General features: G+C 39.0%; 2 protein-coding genes across 3 annotated transcripts; both read right to left on the reverse strand.

Annotated features, from left to right (window-relative positions):
• Window positions 1–3,639: 3,639 nt before the first annotated feature.
• On the reverse strand, window positions 3,640–7,558 carry LOC115627780 (RILP-like protein homolog). The gene is made up of 4 exons (XM_030523589.1): window positions 6,332–7,558; window positions 5,783–6,264; window positions 4,906–5,001; window positions 3,640–4,829 (listed from the first exon to the last, which is right to left on the reverse strand). Exons 1-4 carry the CDS (start codon window positions 6,944–6,946, stop codon window positions 4,715–4,717), a joined length of 1,308 nt encoding a protein of 435 aa, XP_030379449.1. The 5' UTR covers window positions 6,947–7,558; the 3' UTR covers window positions 3,640–4,714.
• Window positions 7,559–9,542: 1,984 nt separating this feature from the next.
• LOC115627768 (putative uncharacterized protein DDB_G0277255) lies at window positions 9,543–24,583 on the reverse strand. Of its 2 annotated transcripts, XM_030523564.1 has the most exons (4): window positions 24,544–24,583; window positions 22,064–22,532; window positions 12,769–13,228; window positions 9,543–10,778 (listed from the first exon to the last, which is right to left on the reverse strand). In XM_030523564.1, exons 3-4 carry the CDS (start codon window positions 13,198–13,200, stop codon window positions 9,576–9,578), a joined length of 1,635 nt encoding a protein of 544 aa, XP_030379424.1. In that variant the 5' UTR covers window positions 13,201–13,228; window positions 22,064–22,532; window positions 24,544–24,583; the 3' UTR covers window positions 9,543–9,575. The 2 variants fall into 2 exon arrangements, with proteins under 2 accessions (XP_030379424.1, XP_030379426.1); XM_030523566.1 differs by lacking the exons at window positions 22,064–22,532; window positions 24,544–24,583 and adding an exon at window positions 13,318–13,373.
• Between the last annotated feature and the right edge of the window lie 1,621 nt (window positions 24,584–26,204).

Here is a 26,204-nt window from a genome sequence, read left to right on the forward strand (position 1 = left end):
CTCTGAATGCATTCATTGCGAATTCCTACCAAATCATACCATTCTCTGAATGCAGTCATTGTATATTCAGAACAGCTTTAACAACCAAATCATACCATTCTCTGAATGCATTCATTGTGTATTCAGCACAGCTTTAACAATCCTACCAAATCATACCATTCTCTGAATGCATTCATTGTGTATTGAGAACAGCGTTAACAACCAAATCATACCATTCTCTGAATGCATTCATTGTGTATTGAGAACAGCGTTAACAACCAAATCATACCGTTCTCTGAATGCATTCATTGTGTATTGAGAACAGCTTTAACAACCAAATCATACCATTCTCTGAATGCAGTCATTGTGTATTCAGCACAGCTTTAACAATCCTACCAAATCATACCATTCTCTGAATGCATTCATTGTGTATTGAGAACAGCGTTAACAACCAAATCATACCGTTCTCTGAATGCATTCATTGTGTATTGAGAACAGCTTTAACAACCAAATCATACCATTCTCTGAATGCAGTCATTGTATATTCAGAACAGCTTTAACAACCAAATCATGCAATTCTCTGAATGCATTCATTGTGCATTCAAAACAGCTTTAACAAGCAAATCATGCAATTCTCTGAATGCATTCATTGTGTCTTGAGAACAGCTTTAACAACCAAATCATACCATTCAGAAGCATAACTCATATGCTTTTTCGTTGAATCAATTGAATCTAGCTAGAAATAAATGCATTTAATCTTTCGAATCCATTCACTCGACTACCGTAAGTAATAAATGCATTCATTGTGTATTGAAAGTACCTCAAGAATCAAATACACATCCAAAAAGATTTGATTGCAATGCCACTGCATGAATCTATGTAACAAGAGATGCATAAAAACACTTCAAATGAATGCAGCTATATAAAATAATGAAGCTATATATGGTTTTCAATAAACTTGATCTGCATATGGGTATGAAAAGTTGATATGCCAAGTTTTGTGCCCCTCGCTGATATGCTTTAAAAGTTCTCAGTGTTCATACAGACGGACAAACCGACAGATTAACATCTTTGAATGGATTCGTCTAGCCATGTTGCCATCCTGCGGGCACACTATTTCCAAAATACTAGATATCTGAAATCCGCTTTGAATAGTTCTGTAATGTCCAACCAAAGTTAATAAATAAGGAAGTCAAATGAACAGGTCTTTGTTGTTGCCATAAGTTTTATTGATCGCATTCGTCTAATGCATAAATCGTAGGTATGTATGTATATTTATGTGTGTATAATTGTTTACTTTATGATATTGTTCATTAGCTTTTGCTCTCTAACTTTCATGTACTATGTATACGTATATATAATATGCATGTATATTTTTATTGATCGGTTTTTCGGTTAATATATGTATATGTATGTATAGTATATATAACTTTTAGTAATATATATATATAGACTCGCATGTGTATGTTTATATAAACTTAGTTAACATTGTTCATCTTTATCTTCTCCTTGTTGTTGTTTTCTCATTGCATTCCACGATTCTACATACAATATTCTCTTTGAACTCAGCCTGCTCTCAAATGCAATCCAATAATTGTATATAGTATGTATATATATATATATATATATATATATATATATATTTTATATTTTTGTATAAATCAATAGCTTTAATACTTCACACAAATGTGTATGTTTCGCATGCCAGTTCTTTTTTCATTTATTTATACATACTGTTGTGGTTTTTTGTTTTTGTTTTCTTTTTCAAGTTTCAATGTCAGTTGTTTTGTTTAAAAAGCAAACTTTTTGTAAATAAAAGCAAATTAGTGAGTTAGTTAAAAGTTATTAAACATGACGACGACCAGAGTTGTCAGCATTGTTGCTTGTGCTTAGCAATGTTTGAGAAATGATTTAGGTAAGGAAATTAAAACTTAAATTAAATCGAGTTTTTAGTTTAATGCTGCTGGAGTCTTTGGCACATTTTTCGTTGCTTTTGCAAATCGCTTTCACTGAATTCCGAACCAAAACATTGCTATTGAAATACATTCACAATCGAATCTGATATGTAAAGGCGCTTTAAGCCCAGTTCTCACGACAATTTATGACACCAAATGTTTAGCGAAGAAATCAAACTCTTTGATAAACATTTTACAAACATGAGGTTTATCGAAACCGTGTGAGCCAGACTGAGATATTTTGTGCGATAAAACGGGGTAATTTTGTAAAATCTAAACGTTATTTTGTTGCTAAACGGTGTTGAATGAAATGCTTATATTATCTGTAAGTCCTCCTCAAAAAATAATAACAATAGTGAGGTTGAAAAAACCTTGCTGTTTAAGTATTCGTTCAGTAGTCAGCCATTTCAATCGATCTAAAACTGATGGAGAGATACTTGGATAGAAGCGTTCACTCTTCAATTTCTGGCAAACACTTTCGCTAAACTTGAATTCAGAACTTTTTTAAGAGGGTTTTCGTCTGTAAAATTTTATTAAACTATGCGTTTTAAAGTGGTTTTAGATAGATCGATTTGAAGCTGACGTGGGAGCCTTCTATCTGTTTACACGGAAAAGCAGTCTAAAAACAAATGAGCAGTTACTGTTATAGAATCTGTTCACTCTTCTATTTTTTTATAATTCAATTTGCATTCGAAATCATTCTAAAAACGAATGAGCAGATATTATGAAGATAGCAGATATTATCTCTAGTACTATCTGGTTCAAACAAAATTTTCAGCGAATCTGTGACTCTTTAAACTTTATTTGGGACCTCTCTTCTCAACCGCAAAATTGTTTAAATAAATACAAATATGTTCATAGAAAGTTGTGTTCGCACGTAAATAAATTAGTTTGTTGTTTGGCTTGCATCTTCTTATTATTATCAATATGTTTATTTTAAAAACTCGTAAACTGCAACTACCAACAATTTGCTCTCCTTTGCTGTTCTTTGTTGTTTTTTTTCTGCATTGCGCAAATGAAAATATGCTTCAGTTATTTAGTTTAACAACAATTTTTGGTTTGTTTAAAACTTGCGGCTAAAACACTTTAAAGTTAATTCGATTTACCGATTATACTATATTTGTCATCATTTCTATTTCTCCTCTTCTTTTTTGTTTGCAATTGAAATTTCTAATAATTCTTTAATAATTTATTTAACAAACAATGCGCTAAGGCTAAACATTCGCTATTTGGTTGTGTTTGATATTTTGCACGTATTTTCGCTAATTTATTTATTTATAAGGCCGCTTAGGGGCAACTGCTATAAAGGCATTAAGCACTAGAGAGAGATAGACTGTGTGTGTGTCTTAGAGAGATAGATAGAGAGAGAGAGAGAACATCCGATTTAGTTTAAGTTATTGTTGCATGTTAACATTTTGGTAATTCTACTTATTGTGTTAAACATGTGGCAAGTCAAAAATATTTAGCGGTAACGCTTTATACCCCAAGTACTAGAAAAATAGTATACTTTTTAAAAATGTATTGAAATTTTCTAAAAAAGAGAAAGGAAAACCATCAAAACGTATTTGAACTTAATATGAAGGACTTATGTTTCAATTTAAAAAGTTCTTTTTCGGTATTTCCTGATTTCTCAAACAATTCTAAATAATTCGTTTCTGAATTTAGAAAAATTTGATCGCTTTCGATTTGGCAATTTCACAAGTTGAGTGAGCTCATCTAAAAAAATTCCTTTAATCATTGGCCTGAAATGACTGACTTTGTATAAATTGGAGAATCTCAATTAGAACTTGAATAAGTCCTTAATATTCGAGATTAATAAACTAACTAAAATTTGGGGTGTAAAGCGTTAATTGCACATTCCAGATTGAACATCAGATCGGGCTATATGTTCAGCAAAATATTGCCAATGGTTTATATCTTTTAATTCGCAGTTTGCACATAAAAGTGATTTCACAATTGAAACGCCGGTTTTTGTTGTTCTTTGTAAGGTTGTGTGGTCTAAAATGTTCCACAACAATAAAATTTCAAGCATTTACAAATTCGCACCTCATTGGCTTTATCTTATAAGATGCTTACAGACATTTTTCGGTTTTAATATTATATTCTTTCATATATTTGTTTTGGTAATCTAAATTCATAAAACTCACTCGTTCCGATCTAAACGGCACTTTGGCCAGTTTTTGCACGTTTCGTTCTTTGGAACATTTCCATATGTATAGGGTATGTTTATGGATATCTAATATGGGGATGCACGCATCTCACTTCAAATAACTTTGGCGCTTGCTAGTCAAGCCTAATTGGTTTGGTCATATTCCCTCTTCTTCGTTTCTATTTAATGTAAAATAGTCTAAGTCCGTATTGTTTGTTTTGTTTTGTTTTGTTGCAAGTGCAAGTTTTTCCTTTCTTCCTCATAGAATTTAAGTAGAAGGCAAAAAAGCGGAATAGAGTCGACGTACTTATATTAAATTGTGAGCACATAAATACATATACTTGTATAAAAAAATAGTAATTATAATAAATATAACAACTTAGTAGCAATTAAATTAGTGAAATATTTACAGCTTAATAAAGAGTTAAGTAACAAACTGGGAAATAGACAGGATGGAAACAAATATGGTACAGGGGGTGCGGGAGAGTGCGGAACAGAGATGACATTCGAAGCCTTAATCCCTAATAGACGAAATAATAGATAAAACACAGGTCATCTAAAATCATACCACAAAATCAATCAAATGCACTTCATGTTAATTGAACCGAGAGGTACGTGAGGAGCGAACGCTCTATTTTGTATCGCCGCTGCCCGGCGTGGCCGAAAGCGCCATTTTGGAGAGCGTGGCCAAGGAACGTTTTGGGAATGAATTGTTACCATCCGGATCCGAGAAGAGCTTGCGAAAGCTGCAGGAAATATTTGTATAAATATATGTACTATAGTAGGATAGTTTTGAAGATACGTCTTCGCACACACACTCACAATTTACGTATGCCCGACTCGGAGCTCTTCTTCCAGGGCGCATCGTCTGGTTCGTACGGCAACGGTCCCTGCACCGGCGCATCATGACCAGGCGGACTGTAAGAAAACAAATTATTCAATGTTTTCTAAAATTTATAGAAATAAATAATATTGATGGCAGAAAACAATACTATTGTAAAAGAAAACTGACTATCCATTTAAAAATGATGTAATTTGAAGCAATTGCTCTAACAAAGCTATATTATATTTTGAGATAAGCCCCACAACTGAACAAAATCCCCTAAAAAAAAAGAATTTAGGAATTATATTTTTTAAGATGTACAACACTTTACAAAACTCGAAATTTACACCAAGATGTGCCCCTCAGTGGCATATTTCTGGATGTGTTGACACATAGCCTATATAAGGCAAAAATCTCATTCGAAAGATAAGGAATCACGAACTATACTACCAGACCAAAATAAATTTGATTGGGAACTGACTAACCACTTAATTATATTGCAAAAAAATCTCCTTTTTGGTGTTACGAGCCTGGTGGTTTTTTCAAAATTCAAGAAACCTTTTAGCTAAACTGATTCCAACATGTTGCGCTTATTTAGCATTCATCCAGACCCTCTAAGCAAGGTTCAGTTTGATAAAGATTGCTTGTATCAGTGCAAAAACTGACGTCCTTAAAAAATCTGTAATTTGCTATTATACTCTATTGACGAGCAAGTGGCGAAGGAGTTTCCTAAAGTGCATTCCTCGCCTTCGAAATTAAAAGTGCTTCCCCCCCTCAATCACATTTGGAACTACATTTTGCATTGCCTGAACGCAAAGCTATTGATAGTCGTAGAATCTTATCAGGCATAATATAGAAGTTAAAAATGCAACGTACGTTTCGCCTGCTGCTGCCGCATCGTCGCCCACATCCGCCTCAACGCCGTTATCCTCCTCATCATCCTCGTCGGCGCCATGTCCGTCATCAGCATCGTCGTCATCGCTGTCATCGGAGCTGGAAATGTGGCGTGTGCGTTTTTTGTTTGGCGGCTTCAGCTCAGCCAGCTGATCGTTCAAGTTGTAAATGGTTGTGAGCAGCTCATCGCGTTCCCTAATCAGCTCTTTGAGCTCACGCGTTGTGTAGCGCGGCCGATTCGGATCGTTCTGGTCATCGTCATATGATTGTACCAGATCCTCGTTTTCCTTCTCGGCCAGGCCCAGACGCTTGCGCAGCGAGTTAATCTCACGGCACTGATCCTGTAGCTGAGCCAGAAAATCGGCGCGCTCTTCGCACAGTGTCTTCACCTGCGCCTGCATCAGCTTGTGCCGTCGCCTCGTGTCGCGTTCCGAGGCCTTCAAACGTTCCGCCTGAATATTGAGCTGGAAGGTGGATCAAGGGAATCAATAAAGATAAACAATTGTTTGGATAGTTAGACTTGAGGCTTACATGATCCAGCTCGCTATATTTATCCTGCAGTTCACGCTCGCGCTGTTTCAGCTCATCCCGCTGCTTATAGATCTGCTCCTTCAGACGCTGGAGCACCTGCGTATCGGACAATGCACTATGCAGCTCATTATTCGTCATGCTAATAATGCTCTCCGTGAGACTGGCACCAAGGCCTGAGCTTTGTGCCGACGATGACTGCAGATCCTGTGTTTGTTTCACCAGACGCTTGTTCTCGTCCTGCAGCGAGGAGACCAAATCGACTAACTCATTTGTCTCGCTGCGCCATTGCTCCTCGATGAGCTCCAGCTCCTTCTCGAATCGTCGCCGAAACTCTGCCTTCTCCAGCTTTTCGCTTTCTAGTTGCGCAATCTTATCCCGTAGCTCCTGTATTGTGGCATTCTCACGCTCGTTCTTTGTGGCCAGTGCCTCGAGCAACTCGAGCGTATTTATTATTTTTGGCATCAGACCGCTCACCGAATCTGTGCCATAGCGATCCATAATGCGTTCATATTCCTTGCCAATATCAGAGGCCAGATCATAGACATCGACCACGCCAATGTCGTCGATGGCGTCCAAGACCATTTCACCCATTTCATTGAGGTGGAAACCGGGCATCGAGTGTTCAACTAACAGCTGACAACTGACTACTCTTTTTGGGTTTGTTTTCCTGAGGGAATCCCACGCGCAATAAAGCGCACGCCTTACGCTTTTTGTGTACCTGTGTATATAAGCCGATTTTGTCCGGCGTCGCTACTTCTGGCAGCAAGCTGCAACGTCTTTGATATCGCTTGAATTTAGTAAAAGTGTACACGAACTGCTGCTGCTGGGAACTTATCCTCCTACTCCGGTTTCCACAATTTGTAAATTGGCACTCTGTTTTCCTCAGAGACAGGCACACCAAAATTTACAGTTAACTACACTCCCAAGAGTGTCGCTGGCTGTTGCTATTGTTGCTGCTGCTGCTGCTCCCACAACGATTCCCACACATAAACAAAATATGTAAATAAATAACTTGGCACGACCGCAAAAAATCACAAGCTCAAACTTTCGATGACTGCATGCATATACAAAGCGGATGATGAGTAATGAAATTTGCAATCGCAGCAGCTGGCAAAAACAGCCGAGTGCGAGTGAGAGAGCGCAGCGGGGCTTGTACACATGCGCGTGCGGGGCAGCGTTGACAAGCACTACTTCACAATATATTTATTTGTATGGTCAACAAAAGTGTCGGCCACTTAAAAATTAAATATAATTATTAAATTTGTGCGGCACAAATTAAGTGACGCCATCACAGGTTCTCTGCGACCGCACTTCCCCAACTGAACTATTAATTCGCAACAAGCTGGCAGCACTCCAATCTGACAGCTGTTCTTCGGGGCGCTGCATAACGCCAGGCTTTATTAAGTAAACATGAAATTTACCATGAGGTGGCAGCACTAAAATAATCAGCAGTGCTGCGCAACGCCAAATATTATGAAGCGCGAATCTTGAAATTATAATTTAAAATCAAAAGGTCCTTGTCGTTTAATAAATTAAATATTTATTCGTGTTTTGTTTTTTATTTTACAAAAATCGTACAAATTATTGTAAATTGTGGTTACATTAGGCTTTCTCTTTATTTTACATGTACCGTCATATTTGTATGCAATTTATAGCTATTTTTTGCAATATGCATTTACGTTAATGCTAGACTAATAAAAAATACGTTATGCAGCGACGACTAGTAAATTGTATTTTTTTCTCCTTTTTTTGTACAGACACATCTGAAGCAACGAAGAAATTCGGGCTTCAGAGTTTATAAGTACAGTAATTAGCTACATTTCTTTGGATGTGACTCGCGTGGCACATTTGAATTGACGGGATGGGATGGGATCAAATCGGAAGTGGGTGTGGATGAGATTGTGGGTTTGACTGGGCTGGGTTGTTTTCATATACAAAAATACATCAATCAGATGGGCTATATGTGTATGTATGTATGTAGGTAAGTAAGCAGTACGTATATGCATAACAATTTCGTTTTGTTTTGAAACAAGTTTTTAGGACTAGATTAGGAACCACATTTGTACAGTTTATGTTATCATCGTTTTCTCTTCATTCCGCTACTTACAGATGAAAACTAATTTAAGGTAAATTTACAATGACAAATGACTTGCAATTGGGCAAAATAAAAATTATATGTTTTTGGTTTGCAGCTTCTCTTTGCATTGAAAAAATAAAAATAATAATAATAATAAACCTTGATGCTTCCGCAACACATATGAAGTTTAAAAACAAATTATTTGTATGTATATGTAACACAAAAATATGAAACAAATAATGATAATAAATATGTGCTTAAAATTAAATTTGGCAAGCATTTTGTTTATGGGCACATTAAGCATTTTGGTCCTTTTCCAATTAATGGTTTGTTTTAAAAACTATATAATTACGAAGAAAATATATAGATATGTTGTTTTTGTTTTTTGGCACAAACAAACTAAGCATAAATAAATACTAAATTGGTGTAAAACTTACAATAACAATAATATATCGAAAAAAAAAAAACAAAAAACAAATTTTTTATGGCTGGGCGGGCAAGTGAGGGCGCGAGCTGAGGATGTGTGGAAACCAACATGTGTTACGCTTATGTATAAATATACGAAATATATTCTAAAAAAAATACTAGACTAGCTACCATTAAGACTAACTGGGCCTAACCTCACGTTTGTGTTTTTGTTGTTGTTGTTGTTGTTGTTTGCTGAAGTTGTGACGGTTGTAGCTCCTTTTTTTGATGTTGTTGCTGCTGCTGCTGCTGAACCGGCTGCGCTTGATAAAGTTTTAAAAGCAACGCCGACGCCTCTGCTGGGGGCTGAAGCAGCGATATATGGCGCCTGGGATGCTTTAATGGCGGCGGCGATAAGGCAGAGATATTCGCAGATTCAATATCGGGCGGCAGCAGACCACCGACCACGCTCACATCCCTGGCCAAGGCATCTTGTGACTCATCCTCGTCTAGCGTGAGGTCCGTGACAGCAACTTTCTTCATATCCGCGATGGAGATAACAACGCTGCTATAGCTCCCATTGCCACCATCATCCTCACTGTCCGCAACCTCGCTCTGATCTTCGTCATCTTCATCAACATTGACATGAAAGTCCACTTCATCAAAATCCATGTCATCATCATCGTCATCATTATCGTCGTCCTCATCCACGTCCACGTCCGCGCCGTCGCCGTCCCCCTCCTCGTCATCATCCGCTTCGGACTAGCTGCCACTCGCCTGCGTTTGCAAGACACCAGTGCCACCGGATCCGGCACTACCGGGAAAGTGACACGCACATGAAGGTGTTGGAAAATGTCCAGCCTGCCCGTCCAACTTCTTAGTGAGCGTCTGCCAATACTCGATTTGTGCATTGAGCAGCTCAATCTCACGCTTCCGCTTCTCGATGGACAACGTCATCATGTACTCATTGTGCTGACCTCGGGTGCTGTTCCCGCTGCCTGGACCGCCACTGGTGTTGCCGCTGATGTTCGCATTGCCATTGAAACCACTGTAGTTTCCAGCATTTCCATTGGAGTGTGTTTTCGGCTCCCGCTCCTTGTTCCCCTGATGTCCATTGAGTATCAGTGGCAAGCCATTCACTGTGGCAGCGGTCGATGAGGCGTTCGTGTGTCCACCACCACCACGTTGTAGGCGTGGCAGTTGCAGCGTTGACGCTGTCAGGCGCGCACTGTTCGCTCCACTGGTCGCTGCATTGATGGCCGATTGCAGGGTGTGGTGTGGCGGATGGACGGCAGACAGACCTAGGCCATTGAGCAGCAAATGTTGCTGCACTTGCTCCGCCGTTGGTGGCAAGAAACGGCTATTTAGGCCGCTCCCATTGCCATTGCCATTCGCACTGACCGCTCCGTTGGAATGGGCGCTCGGACTGAGCGCCGGCTGAGCCGAGGTGGCTCCAACGCCGCCACTAACGCTGTTATTGTTGTTTTTGGCATTCCCATTCTGTTGCACATTGTTAATATTGGCAAATGCCCCAACACGTATGTTCGGGATTGTGACCTCAGGCTTCGGCGCTGCACCCGACAAATAGCTACCTGTGGAGGACACCGAAGTCTTTGTGGAGCACACTGGAGAGCTGGCAGCACGCGGACCAATGGTGGCACTGCCATTGTTGTTACTGTTCCCACCAACACCACTACTCGATTCGCAGCCATTTTGTGTGGGGCCTAGGCTGTTGGCATTCATGTTGTTGCCCGATTGGCTTGAATTCTGTTGCTGCAGCTGACGCAGGTCTGTGGCATAAAGCACATCCTCGTCCACCTCGAGGCACACTTCGGGCGCTTTCGAGCTGAGGCAATCGTCGTCATCATCATCATCTCCACAATCCATGCCATTGTCGCTTTGCTCATGATCGCTAAAGGTCTCCGACTTCACCAACACAACTTCATCTTCCAAGGCATCGTACATCTGTAAATGGAGGGATCAAAAAAATCTGTCAGTCTGTGTCGCTGAGTCCTCTATTCGTTCCTTCCTAAAGAAACTGCCTAACCGAATGATTTGTACGAGTATGCTCTTCACCCAGAAGATCTCTAGGACCACAATTTATAGATAAATAAATAATCAGCATGGCGTGAACATTTTCGAATCGGAATCAAGATGTCATCTGTTCATCCTTAAATCTGTGCGCCTGTCTTGTTCTGCTTCCTTCTTCTAATCTTTAAATCGAATCTCACAGAGATAATATAGTATGTCAGATCTCCATATAAAATAGCTGTAACGATATCACTTAGAAGGTGTTTTTAGATCATCTGTGGGTCCCAAAAATGCCAAAGAAGATACATAATTGATAGTACGAACACAGTAGGGTTTATACAAAAAAAGTCCCGACCATAAAGGTTTTTTGAAAGGAACAATGAAGGTATACCTTCATTTGTCGCAGGCGAAAATAGCTTATTTGCTCCTTTTTTTATTATTGGCCCTATTCTCAATTTTATTCCCATCCTAGTACAACAAGCAGAGCTCCAAGGAACATTGTTAATGTTGATCTCTTTAATATCGGCCGCAAACATTGCTCAACTCCTGCAGTTCGGCTCTCTACATTACTAAAAGCTTTACAGAACTAATTCTCTGTAAGAAATATTTCTCGCCTACTCTCTCCTAAGAGGGTCTGTCGCGGCTTTTCTTTCTATATTCCTTATGAGTAGTGATGGTTGACAAATCAAGCATTTGTCTGGTTTGCTTTTTTGGGATTGTTATCAAGATACGTCTGCTGCAATATTTCAATATAGAAATATGAAGTTGAGCTTCCGGTCTTGCAGAGACAGATATACTTGTATTACTTCTGTCTTATCATATTGATCAGTAGCAATCAAGCTTCAAATTATTCGCTATAAAACAGATTGAACAGATAAGAATATAAGAGCCATATTCAAAATTATCAGTTAGCTCGCAAATTTAACTTTGAAGAACAAATCAAACAAAAAAGGGGGAAAGGGGGCTCTAAAGATTGCATTGAAAATCTGAATTGTTCAACCGATCGACTTCAAACTTGATTTCTCTATCCTAGTAATGAACACAAAACAATATAATTTTTGGAAATTTTTCTTGAGGCCTGATTTATTGAGGTAGGAATTATCAGGTTAAATAAAGTATTTGTTTGAAAAAGCTTATTTTTAAACAAACATATCGTCATCGAATTGAATATTGGAAGGGTTTTTGATGAAACAAGTGATTTTGAAAAGCTTAGGTCGGAGCGAGATTCTTTATCATATATATATATGTATATGAACAATCAGGCTTAAAGAAGTATTTGTATGAAGCAAGTTGAACGTTGGGATTACTATATTATAAATGTACCATAGGAATAGGATTTAGAAGAGTGTGTAAAACAGACTAGTTTTAAAAAAACTCATTTCTTCTGAAAAGCTTATGGGACTACTATATCATATAGCTGTCGTAGCAACGATCAGTTTGAAGGTTTTTTTTTATCAAAATACCTTTTTGTTTTTAAAGATATTGGAACGATTTTCATTTGATAAACTTTCAATCAAATCGGATTACGACTTCGTGCAACTGTCATATGAACGATCAAGTCTAGAAATTCTTTCTTTGAAAAGCTTGTTTGTTTATAACAACATGGGAAATTGGATATTGGGAAAAGATGTTGCAACGATTTAAACAAATCGGATAACTCTATCAAAAGTCATGAGAAATATATTCCTTTATATAGATATTAGAATCAACTAGACGATTTATAAGTGGAGGCATCGGACTCCAAGCCTAATGTACCTACTTTGTTGGATATAAATTCTTTGCTTAAGCACTTGTTTTGTTTTCAAGTGTAAAGAATGAGCAATGTGGTATAGTGAGATAGAGAGAGGCGCGAGCATGGAGCTTGTGAATATTACGGTTTAGTGTTATCGCACAACTATCTGCGCATTAGATATCGATCGCTTACCTTTGAGTCATCATAGTCATGGGACTGACGTCCGTTGGTGCCTGCCAAGCCGCCGACAGCGTAGGCGCTGCCGCCACCTCCGCTGGCGCCAGCACCATCGGGGGACATTTGTTCGGCTATATATTGGGCGACAGATTCCTGTTGCGACAATGTGTTGAGCAGATCCATGAAGGAACGATTACCCTTATCCTCGCCACAGAGATCCTTCTTCAGCAGCAGCTTCATATTCTTATACAATTGACGCAACTGTTTGGCACTGCGCTGGTGATAGACATGGGAGTTGAAATCCTTGGCTATTTGCAGCCAAACCTCGTCCTTTTTCCGATTCGATTCGGCATCCGTGCGTTTGTTCTCAATCACATCCTTGTACTGGGCCGCATACCCGAGCACCATATTGCGCTCCCGCTGTGTGTACCGGGGAGTCTTCTCCATTTTCAGCCGTTTGCAAGACGTCTTGAAGCTGTACGAGAAAAGAGAGATAGAGAAAGAGATAAAGAGAGGGGGCTTAGTAAGTCTGCATTTGATAGTGGCATCCTTTTTGCCGCTCACTTTCTATCTGGCCGTGCTCACACGTCCGGCGTTTTCAGCGACTGTGCGCAGCCAAAGCTCCCAACGGGTTTTGTTGGTCGCTTGCCCCGATTGTTGACGCACAGCGGCCGCTCAAGTCACCGGCGCAGCGACAACGCTGATAAAAACCATATAAGCGCCTAAATAATCATAGCACACTGCAAGCGATAAGTATGCGGTCCAACTGAGCGGTTCACCTGTCCACCACTTTTCCACACTTTAAAAATTATGGAAGTGACTTTTATTTAAGGATTTAGCTAGAAGATGAATAGATCTCTGAGTTGATTGCGCAGCTGCACCACTCTTTCTACAAATACCAATGGATATAATGGAATCTTTATAAAAGAGTTCGAAAAACTTATGAGCACGAGAGATCTTGGATCGCTGTGTCGATTTATTTGTCTCATTAGCTCTTCTATTTTAGGGATTGCTTACTCTCCCTCTTTCCCTTAAAGATTAGGCATTAGCCATTTATCGTAAGCCAAGCCCTTCTTTTTTTCTTCTTTTATTTTGATACCGAGACTTTTATTTAAGGATTTAGCTAGAAGATGAATAGATCTCTCAGTTGATTGCGCAGCTGCACCACTCTTTCTACAAATACCAATGGATATAATGGAATCTTTATAAAAGAGTTCGAAAAACTTATGAGCACGAGAGATCTTGGATCGCTGTGTCGATTTATTTGTCTCATTAGCTCTTCTATTTTAGGGATTGCTTACTCTCCCTCTTTCCCTTAAAGATTAGGCATTAGCCATTTATCGTAAGCCAAGCCCTTCTTTTTTTCTTCTTTTATTTTGATACCGAGATTCCTCTTTCCGCCAGAGAGTTACGCATTTACTATATTTCCTGGATTTTCCCTTAAATCTTAGATTTGTTCTCATATTTTCGTTCTTTTAAACTTTCTTGTTTAAGTGATTCTTCAGATCACTTGCCTCCATTCTGCTTCTGAAATTTCAATCAATTATTTGAAACATGTTTCCCTTCCAAATTGACTATTTTACTCTGCTCGTAAGCTTAGAGGCGTTCTTTATCAGAAACTCTATTCTGATTTTTTATTATCTCGCTTTGTATCTGTGAGTAAACTGATTCCACGAGACTGTAATTGTCCAAACATTGCGTACGCTTTGAGAACTGAAACCGAGTTGCGCACTTGACGCGCACAACCAACAAACCCCTAACCCCAAAGCCCCCTCCTTCTGGGCACCCTTCTTCAGTCCACTCACCTAGCTACATATTAGCCGCGCCATTCTTTAATTAACAATAAACAAAATTGACAAAAAAAAAATGCTTAACTCTTTTCCACACACAGACACACACACAAATACAGACGATTCAAGCGCAATGCAGACGACTCCCCGATTATTGATAACGATATATACCTAAACACACACACACACATACGCTCCCGTCTGTTTGTGTGTGTGTGTGTGTGTGTGATAAGCTCGCGACGCAGCTAACGACCAGGCCCGCTCACTGGTTCTGGTCTGGTCTCGTCTTGTCTCGCCGGTCGGGCGTTTGCTCACTCGCTCGCTTTTAAAACTACGTTTGTGGCCCCGCTTACCGCACCACCTGCCCCTCTTGGATATGTGTGGGTGGTGCTGGCGCTGGTGGTGGTGCTGCTGCTGGTGGTTGGTTCGTCGGCATCGTTGACGTATACGACAGCTTCGAGTTCTACGAAATCCTCGATAAATGTGCGTACTTACTGCAGGTTGGCCATAGCCCAGAAGTACAGTTACAGTTGGACGGGCTGGGCCCGAGTTTGCGATAAGCTTATCGTTAGTAAAACAATAAACGTATACGAATTGAGAAATGAGTTTATAACGTACATAGATACATATGTATATGTACATTGTGAGCTCAGTTCAAGTTAAATCTGGAAAACTGTTTATGTAGCTTGTAAACTAGGGTCACACAGGCAAATAATTTGCACATAAATTTGGCAAATTTTGTTACTTCAACTAAAATCTGAATTAATTATAATTCTATGCTATATAGTATACATATAATACAGTTTTCCGCTTCACTAAACTTCTTGTATGCAAATTATTTGCCTGTCTGAACGAAGCCGAAGCTAAAGAATATATCGTTATTCTCCTGATCTTTTGAAGACTGTTTACATGAGTAAGGCCTTTTAAAGTGCCACAAAGGATTTCTACTATTTTAAGTATTTCATAGGACAGATGGACATAGATACATATACTGAGAGAACTAATGATCATAAGTGACTCATTCTTATGAAAATATTTATAAGTTATACCATATAAATATATATTATTTAAAAACAGTTTCAAATATAAATTTACGATAAGTGAAAACCTCATTAAAAACCATAAAAATCATTTTTTTTTTTTTTTGATATAGACTAATATACATTAGTTGATTATTTGCAATCTGAAGAATCTTTTACTGATTGCAAATTGTTTAATTATTGTTTTCCTTTAGATAAGCATATTTTAAAATCACTTATGTATTTCCCTTCGATTGTTTCTTGTTCTTCCCTCAAAGTTAATTTTATCTGAAAAGCCAGCATACTTTTCTGCCTTTAGTGAGAGAGTTCGTTTCTGAATATCAATTCAAAAATCTTGCCATATGTTTGGCCATCATAGTTGAAGCTTAACACCTGAGCAGTAAGTTCAATAAATAAAAAAACAAAAACAGTCGAAACCAAAAGTTAAATTTGTTCGCAAAAGCAGGCCCAGGAGGGCAACAATAACAACAAAAATAATGCTGACTGCTTGCTTTATATCTAATCTCAAATTGGAGATTAGCGTGCGAGCGCATGATATGACACACACAAACACACACATACACAAATGCACACATACATATGTACTGCTTGCTACTCACGTTTTGAGGCCGCGCCAAAGCCAGCCAACCAGCCACCTTTCCAAAGAGCCAAACAAAAAACACAGAAAAAAGAATGAAAGCGAGGAGAAACCGTTGGTTCTGTTAGGGAGGCAGCTCCCACAGTGTAATTCGAAGAATGGGGGAGGCGGAACGAGTTAGAAGGAGAAACTGCGGTTAGATGGCGAAGATGATTGCAACAACAACAGTTACAACTTCACGAATGGCGGCAGCGCAGCGCACGAAACGAAGTACGAAGCTCGACTGAATTCGAGCAAATAATGATTGGCGCTCAGAAGTACCGTTGAAGTGCTTGAACTGCTGCAACAATTACAACAAGAACAACAACATCAGCAAAAGCAACAACAACAGCAAACAAAAATAGGAATACCGCGCAGGCCAACTGTGTGGCTGTTGTAGTTGTAGCCCCACCCTCCGCCGCCCCCTAAGCGCCCTAAGTCGCCATCACTGCTTGGCGACACGACGCCCGCATATAAAGCAGCAGCAAAAGCAGAGCTCCAACAAGAACAAGAACAACAACAACAATACGCAGCTGTCGTGAATGAGTTCGTTTGTTTGCTTGCCCGCCGCCTGTTCTGCATTCATATATATATATATATATATACATATGTGTGTGTGTGTGTTTGTGAGACGTAATTAAAGCTTGAAACCGAGTTTACAACAACAACCCCACTGTGGAAACGGAGACGCCAGCAACAACGATGGATACTGCGCATGTCTGAGCGGCATTCAAGGAGAGTCGAACAAAGAGAGTACGATTGAGGGAGCGAGAGAAAGAGAGGGCGAATTCTGCAGGGCGGCACAGGAGGTGGCCGACTAAATTACAAACTTAGCGAGTGACTGAATGACAGACCAACTCTCAGTCTGACTGCTAGAGTTGGGAAATCTGATTCACTTTCCAGATATATTTACGTATGTAGTTCAATAGTTCCTTTTCCGAAGGAGGTTAGTTCTTTGAAGTCGTAGTCTCACTTATTGTAAGTATTTCCTTTTATTTAGTTTAAAACGTTGGTTCATCGTTTAGTTATTTTATTTGCACTTTTGTTTTTCAACATGAATGTTCTATTTGAAATTAATTGAATTGAGCGATTACAAAATGTACAAGTAATGCAATGCAACTAAAAACAAATAATAAATAGTTAACTCTTCCGGGCAACTAAAGAATTCTTTCAAAAGATAATATTTGGCTAGAGAGGATGAGAATTGGATAGAAGAATTAAACCTATGCATAGAACTGCATAGGTATATAATCCTTTCATCCCCTCATTACTAGTCTGTGAAGCCGTTTGAATGATCTAGTCGCTAGACGAAGAAAAGGAACTGTATCCAAAGACCATAGAACTAGTTCGGAGCGCGCCAACTCAACTCTACTGGCTGCCAAGCTGGCTGGCTGTTTTAGTCACACGCTCGCACACACACAAACAGAGCCGCGTGTGGGACAAACAATGAGCGTAGTTTATAAATAAGCGCTCACACTCACTTGTAAACGCACACACACACACACACATACACACACAAGCGCAACTTCAGAATGTTAAGTTGGTGTTATGGTTGCTGGCAGCAACGATGGTCGCTATAACGCCGGTTTCAAGCGCGGCAACAAAGTAAGGGTTGACGACGACGACGACATTTATGGGATGAATAACAACGTCACATAACTACTTAGAACAGAAGACTGGCATATTAAGTCGACGTTCGATTTTATTATAAATACTATCTTGTGAATAGAAGTAACGTTAGAAGTAACTCATTGGAGGATTATTCGCATTCAGTATGACATGTCGATCAAATTATACAGAGCTGCTGCCGCTTCACACTTTAATAATATTTGCCAAAATCTTTTTACCTACGGATAGCCAGCAAATAATTTGCACACAAATTTATAATATTTTGGCAAAAGCTCGACTCAATAGCATGTATTGCACGATCAAGAAAGATTTCGAACGAGTGTTTTAGGCCATAGACTGGACGGCATATCCTTTAGATTACTGGAACAAGGCTTTAGAATGGCTTTAACGTCCTTCTAGAGCATTTTTTTTACAATATTTCGAAAAGGTTATAGTCTAGTAGAGAAAAATCAGACGAACATGAGAAATCGTTGATTTAAATCATCAACGATGTGGTTTTTTGTCAATAAATAAAACATAAGCATTGACTTCTCCAAACGACTTTTTATTTGACTCATCTTGTGGGATCGTATTGAAAACGACTGTCCGATTTTATTATTTTATTAGTTTTGAATGCTTTCTGCATTCTCTACATGATATTTCAATATCTATTGGCTTAGTTTAAGAATTCATTGATGGTCAAAATAGGTAAGGAAAATGTTTTTCGGAATCATATTCATTTAGGAGCTGGTTGTTAAAGTCAATTTTGTTTTTAAACAGGGTTTCTTCCGTTCTTAAAATTCACCTTCAATATGTTTTAGCCGAGTTGAAGTATTCGTTAAAATTCGTTTAAATATGTAACTAACGATCATCTTATAAGCCCCCAAAAACTGGAACTGGAAACGTTGTTTGTCAATGCTCGATGTGGGTATATATTCTTAGCTGCATATATGCATGTACGTGAATGTGTGTGTGTGTATCTAAGTTTGTGAGGAGAGCGTTAGTAACGCCAACGGCATAGACTCAAGTTTAAGATAAGATTAGAAAAAAAACCGAAACTGAAACACAGCGTGCAATATGAGAAACAACGTAAGAATTGGTGGCCCTAGTAGTTGTGTACACACATATACATGCATATAGTATGCATATGTTTGTGTACATATGTATGTATGTATTTTATTTTCTTGTTGCATTTGACATTGTTGTTGTGCTATCTATAAAATCCAGAGAGTTGCGGGCAAATGAACGCACAAATGACAAAATATAGAGGCGCCGCTTTTTGCTGAATTATGCAAAAAAAAAAAAAAAAAAAACACACACACAAATGCACACTTTTTTCTTTGTGTGAAAAGAAGCTTAGTTTTCCGTTGGAGTGCAAACCTAAAGCGGCAATGAAGGCTCAGCTACTTGGCTTGGAATCATATCCGAAGCATAGGTTGCGCTCTGACCAAAGCCGAGAGAGTCGGCAGAGCAAGCGTGACGCCAAGGTTATGAACGCGCACAACATTTACACTGAAAGAAATCGAAATCATTTCATTGAATGCGTAAGTGAGAAGATGAAGAACGTGGTCGGTGCTGCAATCCTTACTCTTATAGCTGTGCAGATTATCAGATTTGTTTACAAAAATAAAATAACCTTATGTTACTTAGGAACTGGAAGTTTGGTTAATGTGACCCAAGTCGTTTCCGAAATCCAGTCCTTCAACCAGACGAGTGGACAGACATGTCTAGATCGATTTGTCTCACTTAGAACATATGTATATACTGTATAGAATCGGAGATGCTTCCTTTTGCCTGTTGCAAAATATACACAAATCTAATATAGTCTTTGACGCTTCGGGTACTGGGTATTTAAATCTATATTTATGCTTTAAGGAGCAACGAATTAGAGGAGAGATCGGAGATGCTTCCTTTTGTCTGTTGCAAAATATGCACAAATCTAAAATACTCTTTGACGCTTCAGGTACATGGTATAAAAATCTACATTTATGCTTCAAGAAGCAACAAATTTGAGGCAATACATACATAAATATATAAGTTAGTTTGTCCTTACTAATTGGTGATGAACGCGCAGTTGGAATTTGGACTCCAAGTTGCCTTTTTCAGTGTAGGTTATGGAACAATTTTGTCTCCAAAAGGGGGAAAACGGGCTACAATTATTGTTTGAAAAATATGTATATTCAATACGATTACCTACACTGTGCAGTGAAGGTTAAAATTATGAAAGTTTTTTTTTTCTAGAACTCCACCCAATATTTTGTTACAGTGTGTAAGCGTTGCTTTGACAAAGTCAGCCAACAGAGGTAAGCAAAAGATATATAACTGATCCAAGCAAAGCGACGACAATTCAATTAAATTATCAGCGCACACACACAAACAGACAGACACACACACACACACCCACTTGAGCGTTACTCCAAGTGGTGGGCAAGACAGGGAGAGTGACGAGCGACAACTCCCCGAACCGTTTGTCCGAGCATACCAACAGGTGGAATTATTTACTGATAAGCCGCTGATAAGAACGAAGCGAACGATGTGAAGCGGCATGCCGAGCTCCGCAGCTGATGTTGAGGGGTTGAGAGGCAGGTGCTGGGTTTGGGGGTACGGTATTATTTTTTTCTTTCAACCGAAACGCTGCCGGGTTGAGCAAGTTTTAAGTTTTAACTGTTTGTTCTTTGATAAGGCTAGCGCGACAATGGCAGGGGAAAATGGCATTTTGGGTGTGAATGGGAAGGGGTGGGGTGGTGTGGAGAGGAGAGGGGAGGGGAGGGGAGGGAAGTCATGCTGGTGTGGCCAGTTATGTGACTGTTGTTTAACTGTTTTCGGTACATAAACATATAGTACTATATAGTGTGTGTGTGTGTGTGTGATATCGTTAAATGCCTCAAGTCTGCGATAAAGTTCGGCCCGAGGCCCACGCAACGCACCTGTGGCCCAAGTTCTTGTCGTCGTTGCTATTGTTGTTGCTTTTGCTGTCGCTGTTGTTTTTGTTGACACTGCCATTGTTCTTGGCTAGACGCTGACTAACACACTGACGCTTACGTCGTCGCCTGCCACTTGCCACATTTCTAGCCATCCTGCGAAATGTTCCGCCAGATTTCGAAATACAAATTTACTCGTATAAACGCCGCTTTGAATGCTGGCACTCTCTTAACTGCTGGCACCCAAAAAAGATGAATTTCTTAAGCAACTGCATCTGTCTACTTAGAGTATGGTATGTCTATATGTATTGGTGTCTGTGTGAGAGCGTATCAAACGCCATGAAGCGATTCGTGACGTTAACTTTTGAAATCGCCCACCATTCGTCACAAAAACGGCCAAAGGAAACAAGACAAAAAGTAAATTTAATTCAATAAATTTTAAAACGGGCTAACCCGTTAGTAACTAGGAATCAGAAAAGTTCTTGCTTATCAAGGACAATCGGCAATGTAAACTAACCTTAAAGATAAAGAGAACTCTCCAAAATAATTGAAACAGAGTAATAGAATGAGCTAGGATAATAGGGATTAAAAATATTATCCATGCCCCGACCAAATAAATGGATTCATAAAGCTAAACATCACTCATTCATCAATGCTAACGAGAAAACCATCCACAATAATAGAAACATGTTTTAAAATCAGTAAAACCCAATTAGCGTTTCCTAAGACTTTAGAACTAAAAGCTGAAAACTGAAACTGAAAACTTTAAAACTATATACTTATGATACATAGAAACCGCATATATGCAGAATCAAATATACTATATATATGATGCCACATAGCTTTAAAGCCGATCATAATTATCGAGAAAGCGCTCTAAAATGATCTGTTTAGGTGTAGAATCAACATACATTTTTATAAAAGGACAATTATTAACCAAACTCATGATCCAATTAAAGTTCATATACTAATTTTTAAAGCTAGTGTTCGCCAAGATAATGCCAGAGGTTGGGTGGTGTTAATGTATAAGCCCGATAATCTGAATCCCATAAATTCCACATATTTCCCACATATCTCCTACCTTATCAGGTGCCTCTCTGACCAGTTTGTTTTCATTAAATTGGATGTTTGACGTTTATTTTGTTAGTTTCTAAAACCTTAATATCGCTTACACTTCGAACTATCGGAGCTTTTGTGGATCTCAGGTGTCGCTTTATATTTTCGAATGCCTCATATTATTTATTGACTTATAATAATACTATATAATACTTTATAGATATACCCAGACCATTTTAAATTCTTAAATCTCTATTATACTTAGAATATATGGCTTACCTGAATTTTTAGCCGGCTGCAGTTTGAAAATGTGTCTTCTGCGTCCAGTTCCTGGGCGCCGCTACCTCTATGTCTGCCACGCCCACAACTTGAAGTTCTTAGGGCGCGTTCAAATACGAGTTAATAGCAAAGTGCCGCCCACTCAGCGCATTGGATGGCAAATATCTGTGGTTTATAGCCGCTGAGTCAGTTGCCGCTGCTCACACGGCGTATACGAGATTTCCGTTTTCACCAACAACGCGCTTGCTGGCCAAAAGCTGAATGCGCTCCTCTCTTTCTCTCTGGTTTTGCTGTGCTCTCTCTCCCGCTCTTTTTCTCTCTCTGAGACTTTGCCTCCACTTGCAGTTCGTTTGATTGCTGCTTTGATTACGTTTGTAGTTTGTTCTTTTTTTTTGCTGCTGTTGTTGTCGATGTTGTTGTTCTTGTTGTTATTGCTGCTCCTATTGTTGTTGTTGTTTCAAACCTTGGACTAAAATTAAAAATACATAGAAGTAAATTTTTGTTGGTACGAAATCACGCCAAATTGTAAACATCGCGCGAGAAAGCGTTATAAAGAGCCAGATACTCAAACATAGATACATATATACAGATACATTAATATATATGTATATACATATACTTATAAATATATATGTATGACTAAGCGAAATCAGACAAAGATTGGCCAATTTCGTAAAGAGCCCAGTCATAGCTTAAATGGCCATTCATATTTTGCTGATCCCTTAAACAAAAACGTCTACATGTGTTTTAATTTAAAGATACGGTTAATGTTGCAGTTGAAATTAAATGCTTAAAACGCCATTGTAAGAAGAATACATTGCAAGATTTTCGGCTAGAATTTCCCCTAGGCTAATAGGTAAGAAATATGTTTAAGAGATGAAAAGTAAAGACTTTAATGAGCAATATATTGAAAAATTCTTGGGAAGAGCTTGCCCGATTCTTAAAACTCGAAATTGCTCGCCTTCCAAATATCGAACTAATTTAAAGCTTGTCCGATCCTTATAACCCGAAATTCCTTTCTCTTTAAATATCGAATTCAGGTTCGTTGGTTGGTTTTATTCAATTTTATTTCTACATTAAAAAGCTGAGTTATTTTGCTAAAAAAATCGGTTTGTATTTTAAGTGCTGTTCAGGGATTCAAGCCTCCTACGAAATTAAGGACTTGCTTTTATTTTCCTTAAGACTAAGTGCTCTCGAATATTGAAACTCGCGTTCAAACTTTTCTCAGTAAATATGTCATTAAGATATATCAAGTACTATACAAGTAAACGAAGAGTGCGTGAAATGATTTCCCTATCTATTTACATCAAATATTAAGGTTTTTTCAGGAACTTAAGCTTTCTCAGCACTTCAATTCTACAATGAGGAGCTGGCTACCATTTTCCGAAACTTTCTGCTATTCATTGTTCAAACTACTTCCTTCCAAATAGAACTTTATCTGAAACTATTCTGGATTAGGAAGACGCGGCACATTTTAAGTTGTTTTCAGAAACTTACGCTTACTAGGAACTTCAATTCAACAATGAGTTGGGAAACATTTTCCTGAATATTAATGCTATTCAGCGCTCAAACTTCTTATTACATATGCCAGTCTAAGCTAATTTGTCAAGGAATTTAGCTTTCTACAAAGTCTAGGCTTGAAACTAGTTACACATCTTCACATAATTCTCGACATAAGAACTGAATTAACTTTCTTAAAAGAGTGCCACTTGAAGCTTGAAGCTTGGATGCTTAGACAATAGAAATGTGGTATAGATAATGATATTAACTTATGCTCCGCGATCACTATGAGTATAAGAATATCCAAGTTCCCATATAGAATACGTTAACCATGGCTTGAATATATCTAATCCTGCTTTATCCTTTGGGACTTATACCAATGACGCAGACGCTGTCGCAGTGGCTGTAAGACTACCTCGGCTAATGCCTCCCCCCTCCTGCGACGACGCCTTGAAGGCAGCTAAAACATTGGCCGTTGGTGCGACTTTGTTGCTATTTTTATATACATAAATATCGGCCGAGCGTGTGATGAATAAAGAATTCGGAGAACGAGCATCTGACGATGGCAGCAATGAGGAAAACAGAGCGGGCGGCCAAATTTACAAACAAACACAAGACGTTGGTGAAATGAGTCTGTGCGGCTGGCAAAGCCAGTGGGCCCTCCTCTCCCCACCTCCCCACCTCCCTTTCTCCGACTCACTCTCTCTCTCTCTCTCTCTCTCTCTCCACAGCCCTAAGCAGGCATTGCTCGACCCTAGTCCCACGCCCCACACCCCTTCACCACCACACGACTCCTGCTGGTAATTTGTTGTTGTAGTTGTTGTTGTTGCACGGCTGCTTCTTGCGTTTAAAAAAAAAAAACAAATCGGTGTGCGTCTGTCTGTGGCTGTGTGTGTGTGTGTGTATATATATATTTTCAAAATAGACACACAAGTGGAAAAGCTAAAGCGCGAACACAGGCACGAGCAGTGGCCGTTTACCGTCTAGATCTCGATCCGTTGTTGTCGGGACTCCGAATCCGATTCCACACGAAATAGTCGCAGTCCAATCGAATACTAAAAACTGAATTCAGAAAACCAACTCGAGTTGGCCGGCCCGAGCGTTACGAGCGGCCGAGCACCCATCGCAGCCTGTTGGCCGTTTGGCTCAGCGCAGCGTCGACGACGGCGATGGCGACGCAGTCGTTGGCTTTGATGGCGGCGGAGGCGGTGGTGGCGGTGTTCGCAGGCGCCGTGCGGTGTGGTGCAATCTGGTCCATATAGAGGTCGAAGCTGATGGTGCCGAAAAAACCAAAAAAAATAATAATAATAACGAAATACGCGATCGAGCAAGCAAAGAAAAGCCTCAGAGCGACACCGAAGGTCCCGCAATTTTGTGTGTAAGCTATTTTTTCCGCCCCCTTTAAACGAAACTATGACTCTGTATTATTCTAGGTGTACGCCTGTATGTACGCCTGTGTGTGTGTGTGTGTGCGTGTGTGTGTTGTTGTGTGTATCTGTGTGTGCCTTTGGGAATGTGGAAAGAAGAGAGAAGGCGAGAGCACAAGCGATCGCTAATTCCTGCTTCATCCAAATACTTATAGCCACATACTATACGAGTATAGTACATATCGTATTTTTGCCTTGCTTTAATTATTTCAGTAGTCGAATATTTCGGCTTTCTTAGTCATCTAGCTGGCATTTCTAACGGAAGCGATTCAATTCAAATATATTCCTCTTTACTTTCTATTGTGGTTACCCCATAAAAAAACAACTTCATGCCAGATTAGCGATTAGGAAAGCCGAGCTTTCTTGAATTAAAAATCATGTATACTTTCGATCCATACCTATCAACTGATACTACAAGTAGAACTGAAAGCTGTTCGCTTTACTAAAACTTACTTAAAACCGGGCTTGTAAATTTCCCAGCTGTACCCACCTACCTTTCTTCATCGAGTTTTCATTATAAATAAATTCTATAAGTTCTGTAAAACTCCTAAAGTCGCGCTATAAAGTTCCCGATAGCTGGTTTTGGGATTTGCAAAGTCTTAGTAATCATAATTCGTATCATAATTTATATTTTCATCATTAGACCGGGTAGCAGTCTAATTTCCTACCAAGTATGGTACTTGGATTTTGGAAATTACAAATTTATATTCAGCATGTATAAACATTTTTCCCAACTATCCTTCCTTTTTAAGCAAATCATGTATTTAGGACTATCGGAATCCAACTACTGATAACAGGTTTTGAGCTTTAATATTTTTAATACTTGTAGATTTGTAAGCGCTTCTACTCATTTCTTGTTATGCATGACTTTTTCAAATTACCCTTCTTGATATAATTCCTATTCAACTCTCATCTTGCAAAGTTCTTCGGCTTTCTTCAATTCAGCGATACTTAATACTTGGCTAATTAGTAAATACTTTTTGTTTACTCCAAATGGTATTTAGATAAATTTATAGTTGTAACCTGATCTATTGCCTTGTAGACAATATAGATTGATATTACTTTTACAAATGAGCAGGTTTTGGGAATCAATACCTTCAATAAAATGGCTAAGCCATTGATTGATATCGTCATTTATTTTTCTTTCTTTAAGTAAAACCCAGTTCTCCATTTGATTTAAATTCGGACTGGATGGGGCTTGGGCTATATAGGTT

The sequence above is a fragment of the Scaptodrosophila lebanonensis genome, unplaced genomic scaffold (genome assembly GCF_003285725.1).
Source record: "Scaptodrosophila lebanonensis strain 11010-0011.00,11010-0021.00 unplaced genomic scaffold, SlebRS2 tig00000098-arrow-pilon, whole genome shotgun sequence".
In the NCBI taxonomy this organism is placed as follows: Eukaryota; Metazoa; Arthropoda; class Insecta; order Diptera; family Drosophilidae; genus Scaptodrosophila; species Scaptodrosophila lebanonensis.